At 36.1% G+C, this 18970-nt stretch overlaps 2 protein-coding genes and 1 long non-coding RNA gene across 4 annotated transcripts; 2 read left to right on the forward strand and 1 right to left on the reverse strand.

The window, feature by feature from the left end:
- Positions 1-220: 220 nt before the first annotated feature.
- Positions 221-937, reverse strand: LOC117912024. Its single transcript, XR_004650964.1, has 2 exons — positions 854-937; positions 221-644 (listed from the first exon to the last, which is right to left on the reverse strand). It is a non-coding gene; the product is annotated as an uncharacterized LOC117912024 (long non-coding RNA).
- A 3317-nt stretch (positions 938-4254) lies between these two features.
- Positions 4255-7946, forward strand: LOC117912281 (sulfite exporter TauE/SafE family protein 3-like). Its single transcript, XM_034826810.1, has 12 exons — positions 4255-4697; positions 4796-4955; positions 5041-5241; positions 5847-5911; positions 6018-6057; positions 6289-6353; positions 6467-6553; positions 6663-6713; positions 6801-7022; positions 7131-7224; positions 7343-7483; positions 7581-7946. The coding sequence occupies exons 1-12, from the start codon at positions 4461-4463 to the stop codon at positions 7661-7663; spliced, it is 1446 nt and encodes a 481-aa protein (XP_034682701.1). The 5' UTR covers positions 4255-4460; the 3' UTR covers positions 7664-7946.
- Positions 7947-10446: 2500 nt separating this feature from the next.
- On the forward strand, positions 10447-18860 carry LOC117912804 (ATP-dependent DNA helicase DDM1). 2 transcript variants are annotated; one of them, XM_034827523.1, is made up of 16 exons: positions 10447-10556; positions 10897-10983; positions 11899-12174; positions 12270-12353; positions 12975-13321; positions 13412-13601; positions 13768-13943; positions 14680-14749; positions 14832-15021; positions 15656-15751; positions 15849-15943; positions 16027-16146; positions 16936-17055; positions 17165-17263; positions 17365-17472; positions 18279-18860. In XM_034827523.1, exons 2-16 carry the CDS (start codon positions 10915-10917, stop codon positions 18516-18518), a joined length of 2280 nt encoding a protein of 759 aa, XP_034683414.1. In that variant the 5' UTR covers positions 10447-10556; positions 10897-10914; the 3' UTR covers positions 18519-18860. The 2 variants fall into 2 exon arrangements, with proteins under 2 accessions (XP_034683414.1, XP_034683415.1); XM_034827524.1 differs by having other exon boundaries at positions 10465-10588.
- The last annotated feature ends 110 nt before the right edge of the window (positions 18861-18970 follow it).

Raw genomic sequence — 18970 nt, forward strand, 5'->3', positions numbered from 1 at the left:
CGGTGGATGATGGATCTTGGATTTAGTCAAAATCCAGGAAAGTTCTCTCTTTTTCGTACACTAATAATTCTAATTGTTTAACTACAGCTGCCCAGACAGCAGGCGGGATAGTTACAACGCAGATTCACCCTTTGCGCCCTTTTCATGAGGCTCAGTTGCTTGGTGTTGAAGATTTATATTACATAATTTAGTGGACGTTGAAAATTTACACTACATAAGGTAAAAGCAACTGCATAGAAGATCATATTTCAAGTTGTACCCATTTCCAAACCATAAGATTTCAAAGGTTTTCTAATGCTAAAATTGGGTAATTTAATGTCATTCTTGGATTGGCCTCATTTTCCCTGAAAAATAAGTATTGGAAAAAAGTTCCACCTGGAACTCAAGCAACGTCAACACCAGTTGATCCAAACCAATCCTCGCACTTGAATCCAAGCCCTTGAACTTCCAGAACTCTTCTGAATCATGTCTGGCTCTCGCTTAATGCTTAACACGGAGTTTGAAGAAGGCGATCCTTCTTACTAGGTTCTCTGGTAAGCAGCAGCACCCACCCATGAAATTATTGCTGAATAGAGCTCCAACTCTGCACAGATTAGCACCTCCCATCCTCGGAGAAGAGACTGTTCCAACCTCCCAACCTTGAGCTATTTGAACAAACAGTGAAAACAGCAGATTTATTGAACAAAATGGTTGGAGCCTGGAAGCGTTTTAAATAATGAAAGAAGGTAAAGCCATTTTTGGTGAAGGAAGATAAAAACAAAAGATAATCAACACAAAACGTTAGCTGTATATGATCATATAAATCAATCCAGCACACGATTGGCTACAGCATGCAACACAAAAATAATTATACCTCGGCCACCCCTCTTCCATACCATCTCAACTTATGCCACAGCAAATCACCCCTCTTCAAACCCATTCACCAGGTGAGCGGGAGGCCCAACTGTATTTTCTATACTTGGATTCTAAATCGTTCCAATCGATGCCTTTGATTTAAGCTTAATATTAATGTGATATGGCTGCTGATAATAGAATAATTATAAAACAACATTTTTTTAAATATTAATCTTTTTTAAAAAATAATCTTCAAATACTACATTCAACGGTAAAAAAACGGCACATATATTTGCTTCTTCCTCGCACAGGACAAAAACTGTATATATACCGTGTGTAGGGAGCGCTCCTCAGTTAGAATTGAAAGAGATGTATTATTTATTTGTTGGGGAGTGCATAGGAATATTAAAGAGACTATATGTTCATTTGGGACAGCATGGGAATATAAAAATTAAAGAGGGAGATGAAGAAAAGGCCAAGAAAACGCTGAAGCAGCAATGAAGCTTCACAAATTTGCTTGAATTTTCGTCCAGTCACAATGATTATACTGCACAAGAACAGTACCTTCATCGTACTTGGAACTCTAGTTTCACTCCTCTGCAATTCGAACGTTGTGGTTGGTTCCTCGAAACTTCCTACACTTTCTATTTGGTTGTCTGTTTGTTTTAGCTTTTATTTTGATCCTCCAAGTGGTTATTCAACTGTATACCTTTCTTTTTCTTCTCGCTATGAAGAACAAAATGGAAAAGTAAAAAATAAAAACAAGTTTCTGCTGTTTTCACAAGTTTTGGAATTTTCTTCTCTTTTACTGATTTCTTTACCAGAATCTTCATTGTAATAATGAGTTGAGGATCCGTACAGAATGACAAGATCTAGTAAGACTTGAAGGGTGGATTTGAAAAGCCAGATTCATAAGTTTCAAATTCGTTTATTTTCTTGACAAATTAAAGAACAAAACCCGAGAGAAAAAAATAGTGAAGATGGATATTAATTCAACCACATTAATTGATTGATAAGACTGCTTAGAATGAAAGAATTTGTTGCTGAGATTATAAAAGGACAAAATTTCTTTCCACCATCAATGGGGTGATTTTCTTTCTGGCAAGAGCCAGGAAGCAGCTGTGAAGCTTCCATGATCCCCGCAAAGAGTAATTTGGAAGTCTAAGGGTGGTAATTTATGTTGGTGGATTTTGGTTTTTGTTGTGTTAAAGCTTAGGTATTTTACTACATGAACGTAAATTATATCTCATTAGTAAATAGATAACATGTCGTGTAACTCATTTAACTTATTTAATAATTCGATGATTTTATTTAATAATTAAGTCTTATATATGTCTATCTATATGATTAATGTCTCAATCAAACTTATGATTTAATTGATCTATTTATTTAAAAACAAATTCAAAATGATTCAATAAATTAAATAATTTAAATAATTTAACGATGTAATTAAGTTAATAATGAGATTATTAGATGAATTCATTCATGTTAAATTTGTATTATGCAAATTGATTTAAAAATTATCTATTTATTAAGCAAGTTATAATAAAGGTTGACACAAGTTGATCCAAACTCATTTATACTCAATTCAAACCTATAAAAATTGTGTTGGGTTCATATCTGCATATCATATTAAACTTCGTCACCCCTATTTGGTAGTGAGATGGTAAAAAACCAAAATTACAGCAATAGGTTTGAATATTTGCAGACGGGGTTTTCATCTTTTGTGGCTAAATGTTCCAAAACAAGGAAAAAATGGACAAATCATAGGTTTGATTAATGCCTAAGCCACACCAAAGCTGACAATAACCCAAATCAATTGCTTCCAGTTACCACATACACTGGAGATCAAAATTAGGTGAGACCTACCCATCAGACTGGTATTTGAATAAAATGGTGGTGATGAGGCTCCAACAAACACTGTGTAGTGCTGCTTATGGCATGATTATGGAAGTGTAGTCAACAAATAATGATCCATTTTTGCATTAAGTACTAAGTACATGAAGTTATTAGTAATATTATCAAAAAAGTGAGGGAGATTACCATTTTTCACATTGTTATAATGGTATAGAAAGATTTTGGGTGTAGTGATAGCTACAAAATTTCATCTTAAAAGAGGTTGGCAAGCTGGTACTAATTACAACTGAACAAGGCCAACCTACAATTTATTACCTTAAAAGACAGTTACTTAAGCTTCCGGGAAGTTTCATGCAATAAGCAAAAAAAAAAAAGAAGGATTAGATGGAAACCTGGTGTTTTGATTTTCATTTCTACTCTTTCCAAAATTTTACTCTTCAATGCTATGCCACCAAAAGGGTGGTTCATTTTCAATGGTATTTGTTTGACAAAAGATTCAGATCGAATTTGGAAACATGGATGGGGATGAAGGGCTGGTTTGAGATGGGTTTTTTTTCTTCCCTTTTGATCAGTAGGTGGAATTACATAGGATCCATTGATTCCCTGAGATGATAAAAATAAATACCATCAAATTACCCCCTTAGAAAAGGCTTCATCACAGTTGGAATTATTAGCTTAGTATATCAAGTTGGTCTTCTGTTCATTGCCAGTTTGACAAGTGGCTCAAAAGCACCAAGGCCCACAACTACCTATTGGCAGCTCTTCTGCCATTCTGCCAATGAAAACATTAAAATAGAATGATTCCATGCCAAAAGTTTCCTTTGAAAATATTCAGGCTCCACTCAATCTTAAAAACAGCCATGGGTGTCGCCTAATGCCCCTTCTTGAGAAGGCCCTTAAAACATATGTATATTAACCAAACCACACACTACCACAAAATAAATAAATAAAAAATAACAAGAGTTTTTTACATATTTTGACGATGAATGTAATTCCTATATGCATGAAATGTACCAATACTTAATAATCCATTAATAAAAAAAAAAAAAAGTTACAATTGCAGTCACATTCTCTAAAAAACAAAATTTTAAATATAAAAATACTAAATATATAATAAAGTTAAATTCATTAATCATCACATAAAAAATAATAATAATAAAAATAAAACTTGGCACTATCCCCTTCAATTCACACAAGCTGATTGGATAGTTCAATCTTCGACATTTTGAACGAAACGTGATAAAACTAATTCAATAATATCTTTAAAAAAGGACTTGATCCAATGGAATCATCTTAAAAGATTTTTTTTTTCCTCAATAATGAATATTATGTAACATTCAGAGGCCCCACGTATAATTTCGATCTAAAATCTCATAATGATATTTCAAGCACACGCGAAAATACCCATATGTTATTATTTGATGTAGTCTGATGTGACAAATAACTGAATAAGTGAATGAAATATAAAAAAAAAAACCTCTACGATTAAAAAAGGAAAAGAAAAAAAAAAGCACCTGAATTACCCAGAGAGAGATTTATAAATGTAAAGAGCAGGAAGGAAGATAAGAGTGCGCTCCTCATTCCCTCATCTCTTCCCCCGCCAGTGTGCTTCAAGGAGAAAGACACAGAACAGGAAGAAGAGAGAGAGAGAGAGAGAGAAAAAAAAAAAAAAAGGAATTCCAATAAAAAAAATTGGAATAGGAGTTCTCACTAGCCATAGAGCAGCTGTGTGGGTGTGTGCTAGCTTTCAAGGTTCTCACACAACCAACATGGCTCGGCTTGGGGTTAACCAGCGAGCTGTAGCGGCGGTAGCAGCAACATCAGCATTGGTGGTGTGCTTGGGGCTTGTCATGATGAGTGGTGTAGGCAATGCAGAGAGACTTTTGAAGGCAGATGATCGGCCAGCTGAACATTTGGTTAACAAAAATAAGGAACCAGGATTTCTATCCAAAGTGGTTCACTTTCTCTGGCAGAGTGGGAAGTCTTCATATCAGCATGTTTGGCCGGTGAGTTAAGAAGACCGCTTTTCTGTTCAACCAAACACATCTCACTATCATAGTATCTTTAATTATATATCTTGATATTCTATATTTTGGTTGAACAGGATATGAAGTTTGGGTGGAAACTGGTGGTAGCTTCAATAATTGGATTCTTTGGTGCAGCATTGGGGAGTGTAGGAGGAGTAGGAGGCGGTGGGATTTTTGTTCCAATGCTCACCTTGATCGTCGGCTTCGACCCCAAGTCCTCAACTGCCATTTCTAAATGTAACTTACTGATTTTACATGAGAATTAAGGTGTAAGAAAACTTTAAATAATAAGGGTTATTTACAGTTTGTGTGTGAATTGCAGGTATGATAATGGGGGCTGCAGGATCAACAGTATACTACAATATGAGGCTTAGACATCCAACACTAGACATGCCCATCATCGATTATGACCTGGCCTTGCTCTTCCAGCCCATGCTCATGCTAGGCATCAGCATTGGTGTTGCCTTCAATGTCATCTTTGCTGATTGGATGGTCACTGTTCTCCTTATCATCCTCTTCTTAGGTAATAATTCACCATCTATTTGTCTCACAGATGGTTTATAGTGAGTAAGGTTCCTTGGAGAGTTAGACTTCATCTTTATTTCTTGAGTGCAGAAGGTTGCTCCATAACTATTTTTGAAAACACATTTAACAAAAAAAAAAAAAAATTATTTTTACTTTATATTTTTACTTATTTTTTAAAAACTAATTTAAAAAATAATTATATAAATACAAAGAATGATCATTAAAAAATAAAACATTACATATAAAAATTATTTTTAAAATATATTTTAAAACATAAAAAAAAAGTTAAAAACATATCAAATTATCAAACAAATTTTTGTTTTGCAAAACATAAAAAAGAAAACGATTTTTAAAAACTCTTTTCAAAAATTATTTTTTAAAATTATTTCCCAAAACACTTCTTAGCTTGCTTTATTTATTTATTTAATTTTGGTAATGATGATGTAAGGTTTCTTCTTCAACTTAATAACTTTTTCTTCTTTTTTTCCTGTGCAATTATAATCTTCTTTTTGGAGTAATAGGACAAGTTAGTACCTCTTTCTGAGCAACTGCATATCTTCTTTGTCAATTATGCACTTATGCTCAAAACTATAATGGCAGTAGGTACATCAACTAAGGCTTTATTCAAAGGCATAGAAACATGGAAGAAGGAGACAATCATGAAGAAGGTAATTCAAAATTTTCACCTACAATTATTACTATTATTATTATTGCCTCTCTTTGGTTTTCCTTAGTATCAAAGCTTTTTAATTTGAGATTTGGCTTTATTTTCAGGAAGCAGCTAGGCTGTTGGAAGCAGAGACCAAGCCAACTGGTGAGTAATGCCCTCTAAGCAAATGTTTCCAGAAATAATGAAATCAAATGCATAAAATTTTCATCCATGATCCAAATCAATATCACAACAAACCCCTTGAGAGCTTGCTTGACCCAGAAATGAAACTTATAGGATTGGTTCTTGGGAGATGAAGAATGAGACAAATTGGTGGATATAGCAGCAAAATGATCATAAATAAGATCTTGTGTTAATAGTCTCATGCAATTGCAGATAATGCTGGAGGAGGGGATTACAGACCACTACCCAGTGGTCCGGCTACAATCCGAGATGATCACGTAAGTCTGAGAATGCCTCAGACGTTTCTCCACCAGACTAGTACTCCTCCCAGATCGATTCTCAACTAATTAACTGTTTTCTTTCTCTCTTAATTAATTTCAACTCCATCCAGGTTCCCGTCATATACAACATTTGCTGGAAAGAGTTGGCACTGCTAGTGTACGTGTGGGTGGCTTTCCTTGCTGTTCAGATTGTCAAGGTATAGCGTTAATCAAGCAGCCTAGAAAATCTCACCTGTCTTTCTGATTCATCTACGTAACCTCTTGAGCTGCATACTGAACATGATGTTTTTATAAATCTCTATGCAGACATACACGGTGACGTGCTCAATAGAGTATTGGGTTCTGAATTGCTTACAGGTAAGATCTCCAGATAATTGACTTCTGAATATCTCATGATCTCAAGTATCAAACCCCCGTTCAATAACAAAATTCGGTATCCCTTAGGTACCCATTGCGGCTTCAGTTTCGATATATGAAGCCGTATGCTTGTACAAAGGAACCAGGGTGATTGCATCAAAGGGAAAGGAAGTCACAAACTGGAAGATACATCAGATTTTTCTTTACTGTTCATGTGGGATAGTAGCAGGCTTAGTGGGTGGATTGCTTGGGCTTGGAGGCGGCTTCATCTTGGGACCCCTTTTTCTTGAATTGGGAATTCCACCCCAGGTAGACTACATTCCTCAACCTCTCTTAAGCGCCTTTAAGTCAGATATATCATGCAGGTCTATAACAACGTTAAACCAATTGTTTGACAAAGTTGTACCCTTTTTGCAGGTTGCGAGTGCAACATCAACCTTTTCAATGGCATTCTCCTCCTCCATGTCAGTTGTACAATACCACCTTCTAAGGCGCTTCCCAGTCCCATATGGTAGGTGGCAATAACAGAAACATATATAACTCCTCATAGTGACTTCAATTGTTACCAAACTTTGATATCAAAAACAAAAATGAAGTATTATTCTCATGTTTCAATACTTTTGTTGCAGCTTCTTATTTTGTCCTAGTTGCTACAATAGCCGCCCTTGTTGGTCAGCACGTGGTCAGAAAAGTAATAAAACTTGTAGGCAGGGCTTCAATAATCATCTTCATTTTGGCTCTCACAATCTTTATCAGTGCTATCAGTTTAGGTATATTTCCCTCTTTTATCTTTTTCCAATTTCGCTTTTCAGATTTGTGTGTGTGTGTGTTGAGGGTGTGGTGCTCAATTTCCATGGTGAATTGCAGGCGGAGTGGGCATAATGACTATGGTTGAGAAGCTGGCGAACAATGAGTACATGGGGTTCGATGATCTCTGCTATCAGTCTTAGATTTTCATGGAATTTTTCAGCAGATAAAATACAAATACCTGCGCTACATTTCCTCTTGTCTCCCTTCTGTTCCATTTATTTTTTTTCCTCTCATTTTCATGAAAATTATGCCTTGATTACGTTAAATTGATGCCAATTTCACTCTACTAATTGTATCTACGAAGGCCCTAGACCCATCATGTTTTTGCCTTTTCATTCAATGTTCATTCTACATAGAATTTTAGCCTATGAATTGTGTAAGAAATGAGTATGTGCAATAATAAGATGAGATGTGAATGCTGTACATTTGTTTCATGTCCACACAATTACCAACAAAAAAAAATGCTCAAGGATATTACTTACCATTTTTACATGCAAATCTATTCATTTTTCTCCCTTTTAAAGTTATTTCTTATAAGTAAACAAAGATAAAAAATCATCTCATCAGAGCATACAGAAATTTTGCTTCCATTTAGTACAGAACATTGGGTTATTAAAAAGGAAGCCCCTAGATTTGGTTCCAAAACTGACCGACCTCCCAATATTGCAACATGGCATTACTATGCCAAATCCATAATTGAACACAAACACTACTCTCATGCAACATTCCCAGTTAATTTTCACGGTACATCATTTCATCTTCTCCATGATCTCTCCAGTTTTTCCTCCCAAACCTTCCAGCTCCGCCTGTCCTCCATATTCTCATGGGCTCACATGGGTTCACATGGGTATCAGGCATGGCTGCCTTGCTCAGCATCTTCGGCTGTCTAGGTTTTATTTCAGTACTGGCGCTGTTGGCTTTTTGGATACATGCCATTCGGAAAAAAATAGCGATCTCTCAACGTCGACATGGGGGCCGAAGAGTGGATCCGGATAAAATACAGGAAGAAGAAGAAGAGGGAAGAGGGAAGAGGAGGTGAATGTTCTGAATCAATTCACCAAAGAGTAGTGTGCTGCCGGCGCGACTGCCCCTTATATAAAGTATGAGGCGATGGTAGGACGAGAGAGCGGTTGCGGTATCTGTCGCAAGAGCTTCAAGGAGGGGGAGCCCTGCCGGGTGATGCACGAGTGTGGGCACAAGTTCCACTACCTTTGTGTTGATCCTTTGGTGATCAAGCCAACTGCATGCCCCATCTGTCGCATGTCGCACTTGCCCTTTGTCGCATGTCGCACTTGCCCTTTGTCTATCAGATGTGTGCCTGAATTATATATTTTGAAGCACTTAGAATTAGTGGGCCTGGAAAATTATCCTCACTGATCGGGTTGGGCTTGAGTTTAAAAAGACAGTGTAGTGTTGAGAAGGGGACACGTCACCACCCTCAACGCTACATTGTCTTTTTAGAATTCGGTTTTTTTTTTCTTAATTCGGTCCGAACTTAATCTAAACTCCATTTAATAATTTTATAATATTTATAATACATATTATCTTATATAATAATAGTTATTTTATTTTTCTATTTTTAAGAAAAAAACTATCAAATTATATTATATCATATATTTTTCATTTTTTTTAGAAAAATATATAAATTTATGTTCTTAAAATTTTTTCATATTTATTATTTACATTTTCAAATAAATACATTAATTTAAATATATATATATATATATATATATATATATATATATATATATATATATTATAAATGGATTTTAAATTATATAATCCAACCAACTTGAGTTTAATTTGAATAATCTGAACTTAAAAAAATAAGATTGAGTTGGGTTTAAATTGAGCATCTCAAGTTAAAAGTTAGGTTGGGTTGAACTCCATTAATTGTTTCTTAGTTTGGGTTATATTCAAGTTAGTCAACAACCCGATTAATCCATCTACCAACTTCTACATAATTTATATATACTTGCAAAGAAAAAATAATGTGAATACTCTTATAATTAAAACATGTGCTAAAATAATTTTGAATTCTAATAAGAAATGTTAAAGACATTTATCTAAACTCTCTCCAACTCATTTTTTAAAATAGTGAAATAATTAAAAGACTCTCTTATAGTACCCCATCTGAAACCCTAATTTTATTTCTTTTTCTTTTCTTTTCTTTCTTTCTTTCAATTTTTTCCTTCATTTTCTTTTCTTTATATTTGAGTTCAAAGATAACTTCTACGGATGATCTCTACACATATGAGTTATCTTTACAATCCTAATTAGAAAGTTCTTGATTCAAGCCCCCCTTTCCCTTTCCCATGTCAGATAGGAGGGCAGTAACATATTTGGTAATGAGTTGGGCTTGTGTGCTCAGGCCCAAAGCTAAGGGGGTCCATCTAGGCCCGCTATTGGTCGAAGGCCTGTAAAGTCATTCAAGTATCTGGGCCAAGCCTGAGTCTCGAATGTCCGAGCCCATGTTTTTACCTGCATACTCATCCCATGAACAATCGGATATTCAATTTAACAACAGTACGAAGAATGTACTGCGCGGTCCAGCTATAAAAGGCTCTTAAAAAGGCCACTATGTTGCAGTAAAAGTAAAATTAAAGTTTGTCCAATTTTCAAGCGCTCCACGTGAAACCAAAAAATGCCATAAAGTTAGGAAAGGATGGCCCTACAATTTTATCATGCTATCCTCGTTTGCCCTTTTTGGATCGGGTCAGGTTTTTAAACCGTCGCCAAACCGCCAACGGATCATTTTCCACACGAAGACCATATAGGCGGCCAAAAAGGCCAAAACACGGACAAAGTCGGAAAGGAGGTTCTCTTGTAATTATGGAGACATTCTTTGGGCAAATACTAAACTTCGTTTTCCCGCCTAGACCTGTGCAGGAAAGAGAAGAGAAAAATAAATAATATTTTGGAGCATCGCACTGTATATGTTTCGCCTCCACTCTCCCTTGTTTCCAGAACTGTCCATCTTCTCTTGTCGGTTGTGATCTGTTGCTCTGTAACCTCCAACACCGCAGCTCTCAAGTGAGTTCTTCCCCGATTCCGACATTTCACTGGTTTGTTCCCATTTGTTTTGGTTTTTCCATTTCCACTTTTTCCAGACGGCGTTTCTCGCTGGATGCTGATGGATTTTGAATTCCTAGTCCTCTGTTTGTTTCTCGGACAACGAGAGAGAGAAAGGGTTACTCGTCTGTTTCCCTCATTTTCTTGAGGAGCAGACCGAGCTCTGGGTTGTGGGCATTACTCGGATGTTTTGGAAAACCCTAGGGGTTTTTTCTTTTAGAAGGAGTTTCGTTTTTTGGTTCATTGTGTTGTTCTGATAAGATTTAGTGTAATGCGTTTAAAGAGTCATTTACTTCTGCAGGATTGTTAGGGTTAGAAAATGGTACCTGGTAACGAAGTAAAGGATGACGCCTCTGCGGATTCTCCGACTTCAGTCCTGGAGGATGAGGTTTGATTCCACTTTCTTTCTTTCCGTTTATATTTATGTTCGTTTTCTGCAGCAAACTTTAACATTTTCCTCTCCTCTTTATTCATTCTTTCGAAGAATGATGTGTACAATGTAGGGCTAATGCTTTGCCTGTTGTTTGTGACGACTGACGAGACACATATGCTTACATTTTTTCTTTTCTACTATTTTGTTTTCGGCACCTTGGGTTTCCAGGTTGCTATTTTTGGTTCCCATCGAATCGGAGGGAAGAAGTATTGATAACCAAGAAGCCATTGGAAACAGAAATGAAAACCTTGTTATTCTGTTCAGCTTCATCCCCAACTTTTTTTTTTTTTCCTTTTTCATATGTTGTCTTAGGAATCGAATTTACTATAAGGTTTTAATACTGGTGCTGATTCTACAACTATCATTGTTATTGCTTTGGCACGTTGCTGCTTGTCTTTACCCTGATGGTTCAAATTTAAGGTGATAGCTGTGGTGGCTATTGTTATTGACACATTTCTGTTAGATGTCGGTTTTCCCTCTCTTATGCATGTCAATGTAGAAAGAACGACAATGACAAAAACACCATTTCCCCTAAATGATAAACTATATTTTCACAAGCTCTTTCTCATATTTAATGGCAAATTTATTTCTTTTGTTGTTTTTAATATTATATTATATTACACCTTATTGGTAATCTGATTTGAGGTTATTAGTTGACATTCTTAGGCAGAAAAATCTACATAGCCTGGTATTATTTATTGATTTATCATTTTTCATTCAATGTTTTCAGAAATTTTGGTCTGTTGCTTTTATACTTCTAATCACTGTTTATCCAAGTCAATTCTCAATCAGTATTAGATATTTTCTGCATATTCAACACTATTAAGCTTTTCTATTTTTAATTTTTTTGTTATTTAATCTAAAATGAAGGGTATTTGTGAGGAGAAAATTAAAGTTAAGATGGAGGATGACATACTTCTTCCCCTCGATGCAAAAAATGGAGATTCTTCTCTTATATCAGGAACCATGGCAAAGGAAGAAGAGATGCTGATGAAAGAACGGGTGAAGGAAGAGGATGCAGAAGAAGTAGTGACTCAGGAGGCCCCCCACTTGAATGACAGCCAGTTCACTAAATTGGATGAGCTTCTAACACAGACCCAGCTGTACTCAGAGTTTTTGCTGGAAAAAATGGATTCCATCACATTTGTATCCTCCTGCTTACACTTTTTGATGAATCTTTTTCTTTCTTGCATAAATTTTAATTAGTATTGATCAAGTTGTTGTATGAATTCTGTCACCAGAATCGTGTGGAGGAGAAAGAGAGTGAAATTGTTGAAGTAAAAAAGAGGGGTCGTGGTTCAAAAAGAAAAGCAGAATATAATAATGTAAGGTTTCCATTCTTCTCTTATTTGTGTGATTTCTTTTGTTTTATTAACTCTGTTATATTTTTTATGAGCCAAGAATCTTAGTACTCTTTGTGACATCTGTTCTTTGTCACATTTGTGGAATTAAGTGTTGAACATTGCTCTGGCAATCCTGACTCTTGAGGTCTTCTAGAGTCCTGCTCACCTATCTTTTTCTTGTTCTAGTGTCTTTGTCTTATATCTTGAGTCTGAAATTTAATTGGTCTTAGGATGTTTGATCTTTTCATTGAATAGTAAAAAATCACCTGCTTTATTTCTAGCTATTCATTGGGTGTTGTACATTTTGTCTTTAGGAGTTATGTGTCAAATCCTTGAAACCAAATATTCCTTGAGGTTCTTTCTTAATATTTCTATGATGCTTTGGTTGTTTTAGGATCTTATGTTGAGCATGCAGTTTATTTATTTGCTTTGTTTACCTATAAAAAAAATGCAGTTTATTTGTACCTGAACCCTTCATTTTTCTTTTGTCCTTTTTGCTAGCTTATGTAATTCATTACAGCTTCAGGTTTGAACTCATTTCCTTCATGCATTTGCACCTTTTCCCTGCACTATTTTAAGACAATGCTATGATACTTTTTTCAGAGGAAGGCCAAGAGAGCAGTTGCAGCCATGCTTACAAGATCTAAAGAAGGTGCTACTCCTGAAGATGTGAACCTCACCGAGGAGGAGAGAGCTGAGAAAGAGCAGGCTGGACTTGTACCCTTGTTGACAGGTGGAAAATTGAAGTCTTATCAGATCAAAGGTGTGAAGTGGCTGATCTCACTATGGCAAAATGGACTGAATGGGATCCTTGCAGATCAAATGGGGCTTGGAAAGACAATTCAAACTATTGGCTTCCTTGCACATTTAAAAGGAAAGGGGTTAGATGGCCCCTATTTGGTCATTGCTCCTCTTTCTACTCTCTCAAACTGGGCAAATGAAATAGCAAGGTGACTTGAATCTTGATTTTTTTTCAAAGGACTAGCCTGAAGGAAGTTTCTTTTATAGCTTATTTTAAATTTGGTTTTTCTTTTGGAAAGGTTTGTGCCCTCAATAAATGCAATCATCTACCATGGCAATAGGAAAGAAAGAGATCAAATACGAATGAAGTATATGCCAAGAACAATTGGCCCCAAATTTCCTATAATTCTGACTTCTTATGAGGTTGCATTAAATGATGCTAGAAAGTATCTAAGGCATTACAATTGGAAATATCTTGTGGTTGATGAGGTAAATCCCAAACTAGTTAGTCATTAAATGTTCCTTCTTTTTTACTTATAAAAGAAAAGGCGGTCCATATATTTTCCTTTCTTTTCACTTTAAATTAAGCATGAATTGTCAGGATGAACGCTATTGCCTTTATTTAATTATCTTAGCTAGATATTTCCTCTTGAAGGGGCACAGATTGAAGAACAGTAAATGCAAATTACTGAAGGAACTGAAGTTGTTACCCGTAGAAAATAAGCTTCTGCTCACTGGGACTCCTCTGCAGAACAACCTGGCAGAGCTGTGGTCTTTGTTAAACTTCATATTGCCTGATATTTTCTCATCCCACGAAGAATTCGAGTCCTGGTAAGAGCATTCTTTGCCTACTGCCCTTGATGAGTTGCCCCAGTGGCAAAAGATTTAGTAGGGGCTGGGGAGTTTCCAGGTTCAATCCCATGAACCCAAATAATAGTTACCTATAAAAAAGGAGATGTTCTTGATGATTGGATACCTTCTGTTTTTTCATAATCCAAATATCAGATTATTTTATCTGCAGAGTTTGATCGTTTCTTGACTTCAATTTGAGGGTTCTATGTAATCATCTACTGATTAAAAATTCAATTGAAGGCTTCCTATTAGTTTAAGTTTAAATGCTTTCAATATAATTTTATAAAACCAAACAAGCTTGAATAGCTCTGTTGTAGCATTGACGAACAGAAGAATGGAATTCTGATGGTGGTATGAATGGAAGCTTATAAATCTATAAGTTCTATTTTCCCTCTTGGTAAACCTTTTTAATTAATTTTCTTGTCCTTGTCATGTTCTTGAACCATGCTGAAATCCTATGAGCTGTTCTCTGATTTGATGATCTGTGCAAAACATACTAGGACACAATGCACTTTACTACTATGATCAACAGATCTCTATCTATACTTTACAAGGTTCTGAAATTTAAAGTGTGAAATTCTTAAATTGGATGGATGATGTATTAAGAAGATTAAGGTAAATTTTAGGAACAAAAGTAAATTTGTGATCATTAAGTAGGATGGTGAGTGTTTACTGCCTTGATTTGATGTTTAATCTGTTTATAACATGATTTCAGGTTTGATCTGTCAGGCAAGTGCAATAATGAAGCAGTGGTGGAAGAATTGGAAGAGAGGAAAAGGGCTCAAGTATGCAATCATCCTGAGCATATTTTTACTCGTGAAATATTTTATATCGTATATGTAATGCCGGGGTTCTGTTCATGTGCAGGTGGTGTCAAAACTTCATGCTATATTGCGTCCCTTTCTCCTTCGGAGAATGAAGTCAGATGTTGAGCAGATGCTTCCCAGAAAAAAAGAGATTATTTTGTATGCCACCATGACTGAGCATCAAAAGAATTTCAAGGATCATTTGGTTAATAAGACATTGGAGAATTATTTAAAAGAGAAAGCAAGCACTGGTAATGGCATCATTGTTACTTGTGAATAACTGCATTTTCTAGATAATGGGTCGCTGGTGAACAGAAGAAAATAATTGGGAACTTGTTTCTAAACTTGTTCTTTTCTTATATGTTTCCAGCAATCCCTGGCATATTCTTGTCATGGTGCTGTAGCTTGAGTGTGAAATTATTGGCACTTTCAAAAATCATTCTCCATGAAAAAGTAATTTTTTTCAAGGATTTCAGGAAATGGATTAAAGGAAAATCAGGCATTAATTGGGTAGTATGTGAGAATGGGCCCTACAAACAGCAGCATGAATATTTAGATTGAGGTCATAGGTCATGTGACTGGATTCAGGTTGGAGTATGATCCAGACTTGGAGAAAAAGGGTTTTTCTTAATATTTGGCCCTCACATTAGAGGGTATTGGCCCTGATATTGATTATGTATTTAATAGACCTGTAGATCTGGGCTGGATTGGCGTCTCCATTGAGCATTTGGTGTTAGCTTGGAATATTCATGAATCTAACTCATTTCATGAACATGGTAGCATACTGCTATCCATTGTTTCTGATGGCTGACTCATTCATTTCTGATGCAGCATTCATTCTACACTATACAATCTTAGTGCTAAGTTTCAGTTGTAAAAATGCAGGGCGTGGTGTGAAAGGAAAGCTTAACAATTTGATGGTCCAACTTCGGAAGAACTGTAACCATCCTGACCTCTTAGAGTCTGCCTTTGATGGTTCATGTATGTAACTTACAATTTATTCCATGGTTTTAAAGTAAATTCTTGCTCTACCATATCAGTTTTAAGCCATTTTTTTCTTGCTTGTCTTTCTTTACAGATCTCTATCCTCCTGTAGAACAGATAGTTGAACAGTGTGGCAAATTCCGCTTGCTGGACAGATTGTTGGCAAGGTTATTTGCCCGCAAGCATAAAGTAAGCTTTACAATCTTTTAGTTTGTATCTGTTCCGACTTGTTATTGATCTGCTTACTCATCTTGTCATACATTTCCAATCAGGTTCTGATCTTCTCTCAGTGGACTAAGATTTTGGATATAATGGAATACTATTTTAGCGAGAAAGGACTTGAAGTTTGTAGAATTGATGGTAGTGTGAGGCTGGATGAAAGAAAAAGACAGGTAGGTGATACCTCTACAAAATTCCTGAACTTTTGATATTTCAAGAAACATTTAAATTTTCAATTTTTATTTTTCAATTTCAACCAGAATCAGTTGGGTGGCAGAACCTATGCTCCTAATTTGTGAGTTCAGCTAGGCTTATGAGGAAAGGAAGCCGTTTGTCTTTCCTAGACCCTTGGTAGCTTTTGGTTTTCTGCATTCAACTTAGGTCTACTATATTGTCAAATCTAAGGCTATGGTTTTCATTACAGTCAGCTTCTATTATCTCAATCTATGTTCTTTTTGAGACATCTCCTTTATGCAGCAAGGAACCCAATTCATTCCAACAATTGCCATCTGTTCCTGATGTATTCATCTTTATCCAGATGATCATATGTGGTGATATATTTTATGTTTGTATTGATTTCGTTTTATGTGTGAGGTGAGCATTTACTGAAGAATAACCATATAACAGTGGTGAACATGCAGAGGTTAATGTAATTAATGCATCAATTTCAGTTGGTGCCATTTAGGAACTGATGATAATTGTCCAGAAAACTAGTCCACAGATAGTTTCTTACTGTCATTTAAAGCAGAACAATTTGTATGTCTTTTAGTTACATCATCCATCCAGTGGTTGGTGCACCCATTTGGACATATACAGGACTGTTTATAGAGAAGTGGAGTCCTGTCATTCTAGGTACCACCAATTTTCATAGTCACTGTAGTACTGGAAGCCTGCTTCTTCCTTACTGTTCTGGTAAGTAATCTGCTGTAGTATAATGATAAATCTTCTACATCTACAAACAGATTGAGGAGTTCAATGATATGAATAGCAATTGTAGAGTATTTCTTCTCAGCACTCGAGCTGGTGGGCTAGGTATCAATCTCACTGCAGCTGATACTTGTATATTGTATGACAGTGACTGGGTATGTTCCTGATCTCACGTTTGTTTCATATTCTTTTCTTTCTTTTCCTTTTTGTTGTATTCTATGTATTTCATCTTCTAAACTGATTGATGTGGAATGTGTGGCCCAGAACCCTCAAATGGATCTGCAGGCCATGGATAGATGTCATAGGATAGGTCAAACTAAGCCTGTTCATGTTTACCGGCTTGCAACTGCCCAATCTATAGAGGTACAACTTGCTAATGGTTATTTTATTTTGGTTTTTAAATCATAGAACTTAAGGATATTCTATCAGTAATGAGGAGAAATTGAGGAAATGTTTCTTATCAGGGCCGCATGCTGAAAAGAGCTTTCAGTAAGTTGAAACTTGAACATGTTGTGATTGGGAAAGGCCAGTTCCAGCAAGAACGAATCAAACCTAATATGGATGTTTTGGAGGTCTGTATTGTCTGCTGCAATCTTTTTTATTATGTCATTTAGGGTCTTTTTCCATGGCAGTTCTTTATTGGTTATGTGGGATTTTGCCAGGGGATTGTGCTATGCTTGGAAAGCTAGCAACTGATTTAAATTATATTTTATTATTTTCTGTCTTCTGTATTTCCTGTGTCTCCCTCATGTTTCTTAAAAATAAGTTTTTCATTGCTACTTAATTGGTTTTCATTTTTTTCCAAGTAACATTAAGTGCCCTTTATGATTTTATCCTTTCCTTTGTAAAGCCATATATTTTGGGTTGTGATGTAACAAACTAAAACTAAAATTTTGATCAGCTCAAGTCATCACTAATATTCTGTTCAGGATTCCTTCAGTTTTAGTGGCCTTAGCATTGGCCAAGATATATGTTAACCAGTTCAAACTAAAACTAAAATTTTGATCAGCTCGAGTCATCACTAATATTCTGTTCAGGATTCCTTCAGTTTTAGTGGCCTTAGCATTGGCCAAGATATATGTTAACCAGTTCCTGATCAAAACATGCACACATAATGCCCAAAGAAAAAGGGCTTCTATGTGGTGAAGCTGAGCTGCCCTCATGGACCTTTGCTTGTCAAATGCTTTACTTGAGCTTCAGGCTGAGTTATCATTGGGTTTAAGTTCAGTTACCTGCATGAGTTGCTCCACTTCCTCCTACATTCATGTGCCAGAATTGAACTGTTAATAATGTTCCTCTGCAATGAGAATATGTGATCTGTTATTTGTTTAACTGCATTTTCCTTATCCCTTTTCTTAATGGAGTTCTGTTGCTTCAGGAAGAGGATCTGCTACAACTGCTTCAAGATCAAGAAGATTCTGAAGATAAGTTGATACAGACAGACATCAGTGAAGAAGATCTGGACCGGATCTTGGATCGCAGTGACTTGATTGGTGATACCTCAAATGATGATGGGAGGTCTAACTCTGCCGCGGATGCCTTTCCCCTTAAGGGCCCTGGTTGGGAAGTGATGACACCAACCGCAAGTGGAGGCATGCTTTCTACCCTTAATAGCTAATAAAGGTTCTCTGATTGGGAGATAGGAGCCAGGTATCTGTGTAAGAATGCTGGGTGTTTTGGTGTCTCTGGGCTTCAATTTTTTCACGTCATGGTTTTGTGTGAACCGAAGTATGCTCTGAAATTGAGCTCACTTTCAATTTTGTGAATGTCTGAAAAGATATACTTGGAAAGAGAGCTGATTTTTCTTTAGCCCCTTCTCCCAGACAAAGTCAAGAGGTTAATACCTTGAAGGTGATATATATGTAGACATTGCCATATTACTTAATGTACCTTGTACACCAGTATATTTTCTTAACTATCACAATCGACGTATTTGTATTATGTATTTGGATTTGGATTCCAGTTTGACGCCAGCGGTATGTCGAAGGTTATGTTGCAATGCCACCCCAAAGAAGAGTTTGAAGCCACCATTAGGGGCAGCATCCAGAGACAGCTAAAAATTAGCTTGAT

This window comes from Vitis riparia, chromosome 4, assembly GCF_004353265.1.
Source record: "Vitis riparia cultivar Riparia Gloire de Montpellier isolate 1030 chromosome 4, EGFV_Vit.rip_1.0, whole genome shotgun sequence".
Lineage (NCBI taxonomy): Eukaryota > Viridiplantae > Streptophyta > Magnoliopsida > Vitales > Vitaceae > Vitis > Vitis riparia.

Bases quoted from the DNA above. Each gene is read 5' to 3' on its own strand.
- LOC117912281 (XM_034826810.1), top strand. From the start codon at position 4,461: ATGGCTCGGCTTGGGGTTAACCAGCGAGCTGTAGCGGCGGTAGCAGCA. The intron at 4,698-4,795 runs GTGAGTTAAGAA...TTGGTTGAACAG, and splicing joins CATATCAGCATGTTTGGCCG to GATATGAAGTTTGGGTGGAA. The intron at 5,912-6,017 runs GTAATTCAAAAT...CTTTATTTTCAG, and splicing joins AGGAGACAATCATGAAGAAG to GAAGCAGCTAGGCTGTTGGA.
- LOC117912804 (XM_034827523.1), top strand. From the start codon at position 10,915: ATGGTACCTGGTAACGAAGTAAAGGATGACGCCTCTGCGGATTCTCCG. The intron at 17,056-17,164 runs GTATGTTCCTGA...TGTGTGGCCCAG, and splicing joins TATTGTATGACAGTGACTGG to AACCCTCAAATGGATCTGCA. The intron at 17,473-18,278 runs GTCTGTATTGTC...CTGTTGCTTCAG, and splicing joins CTAATATGGATGTTTTGGAG to GAAGAGGATCTGCTACAACT.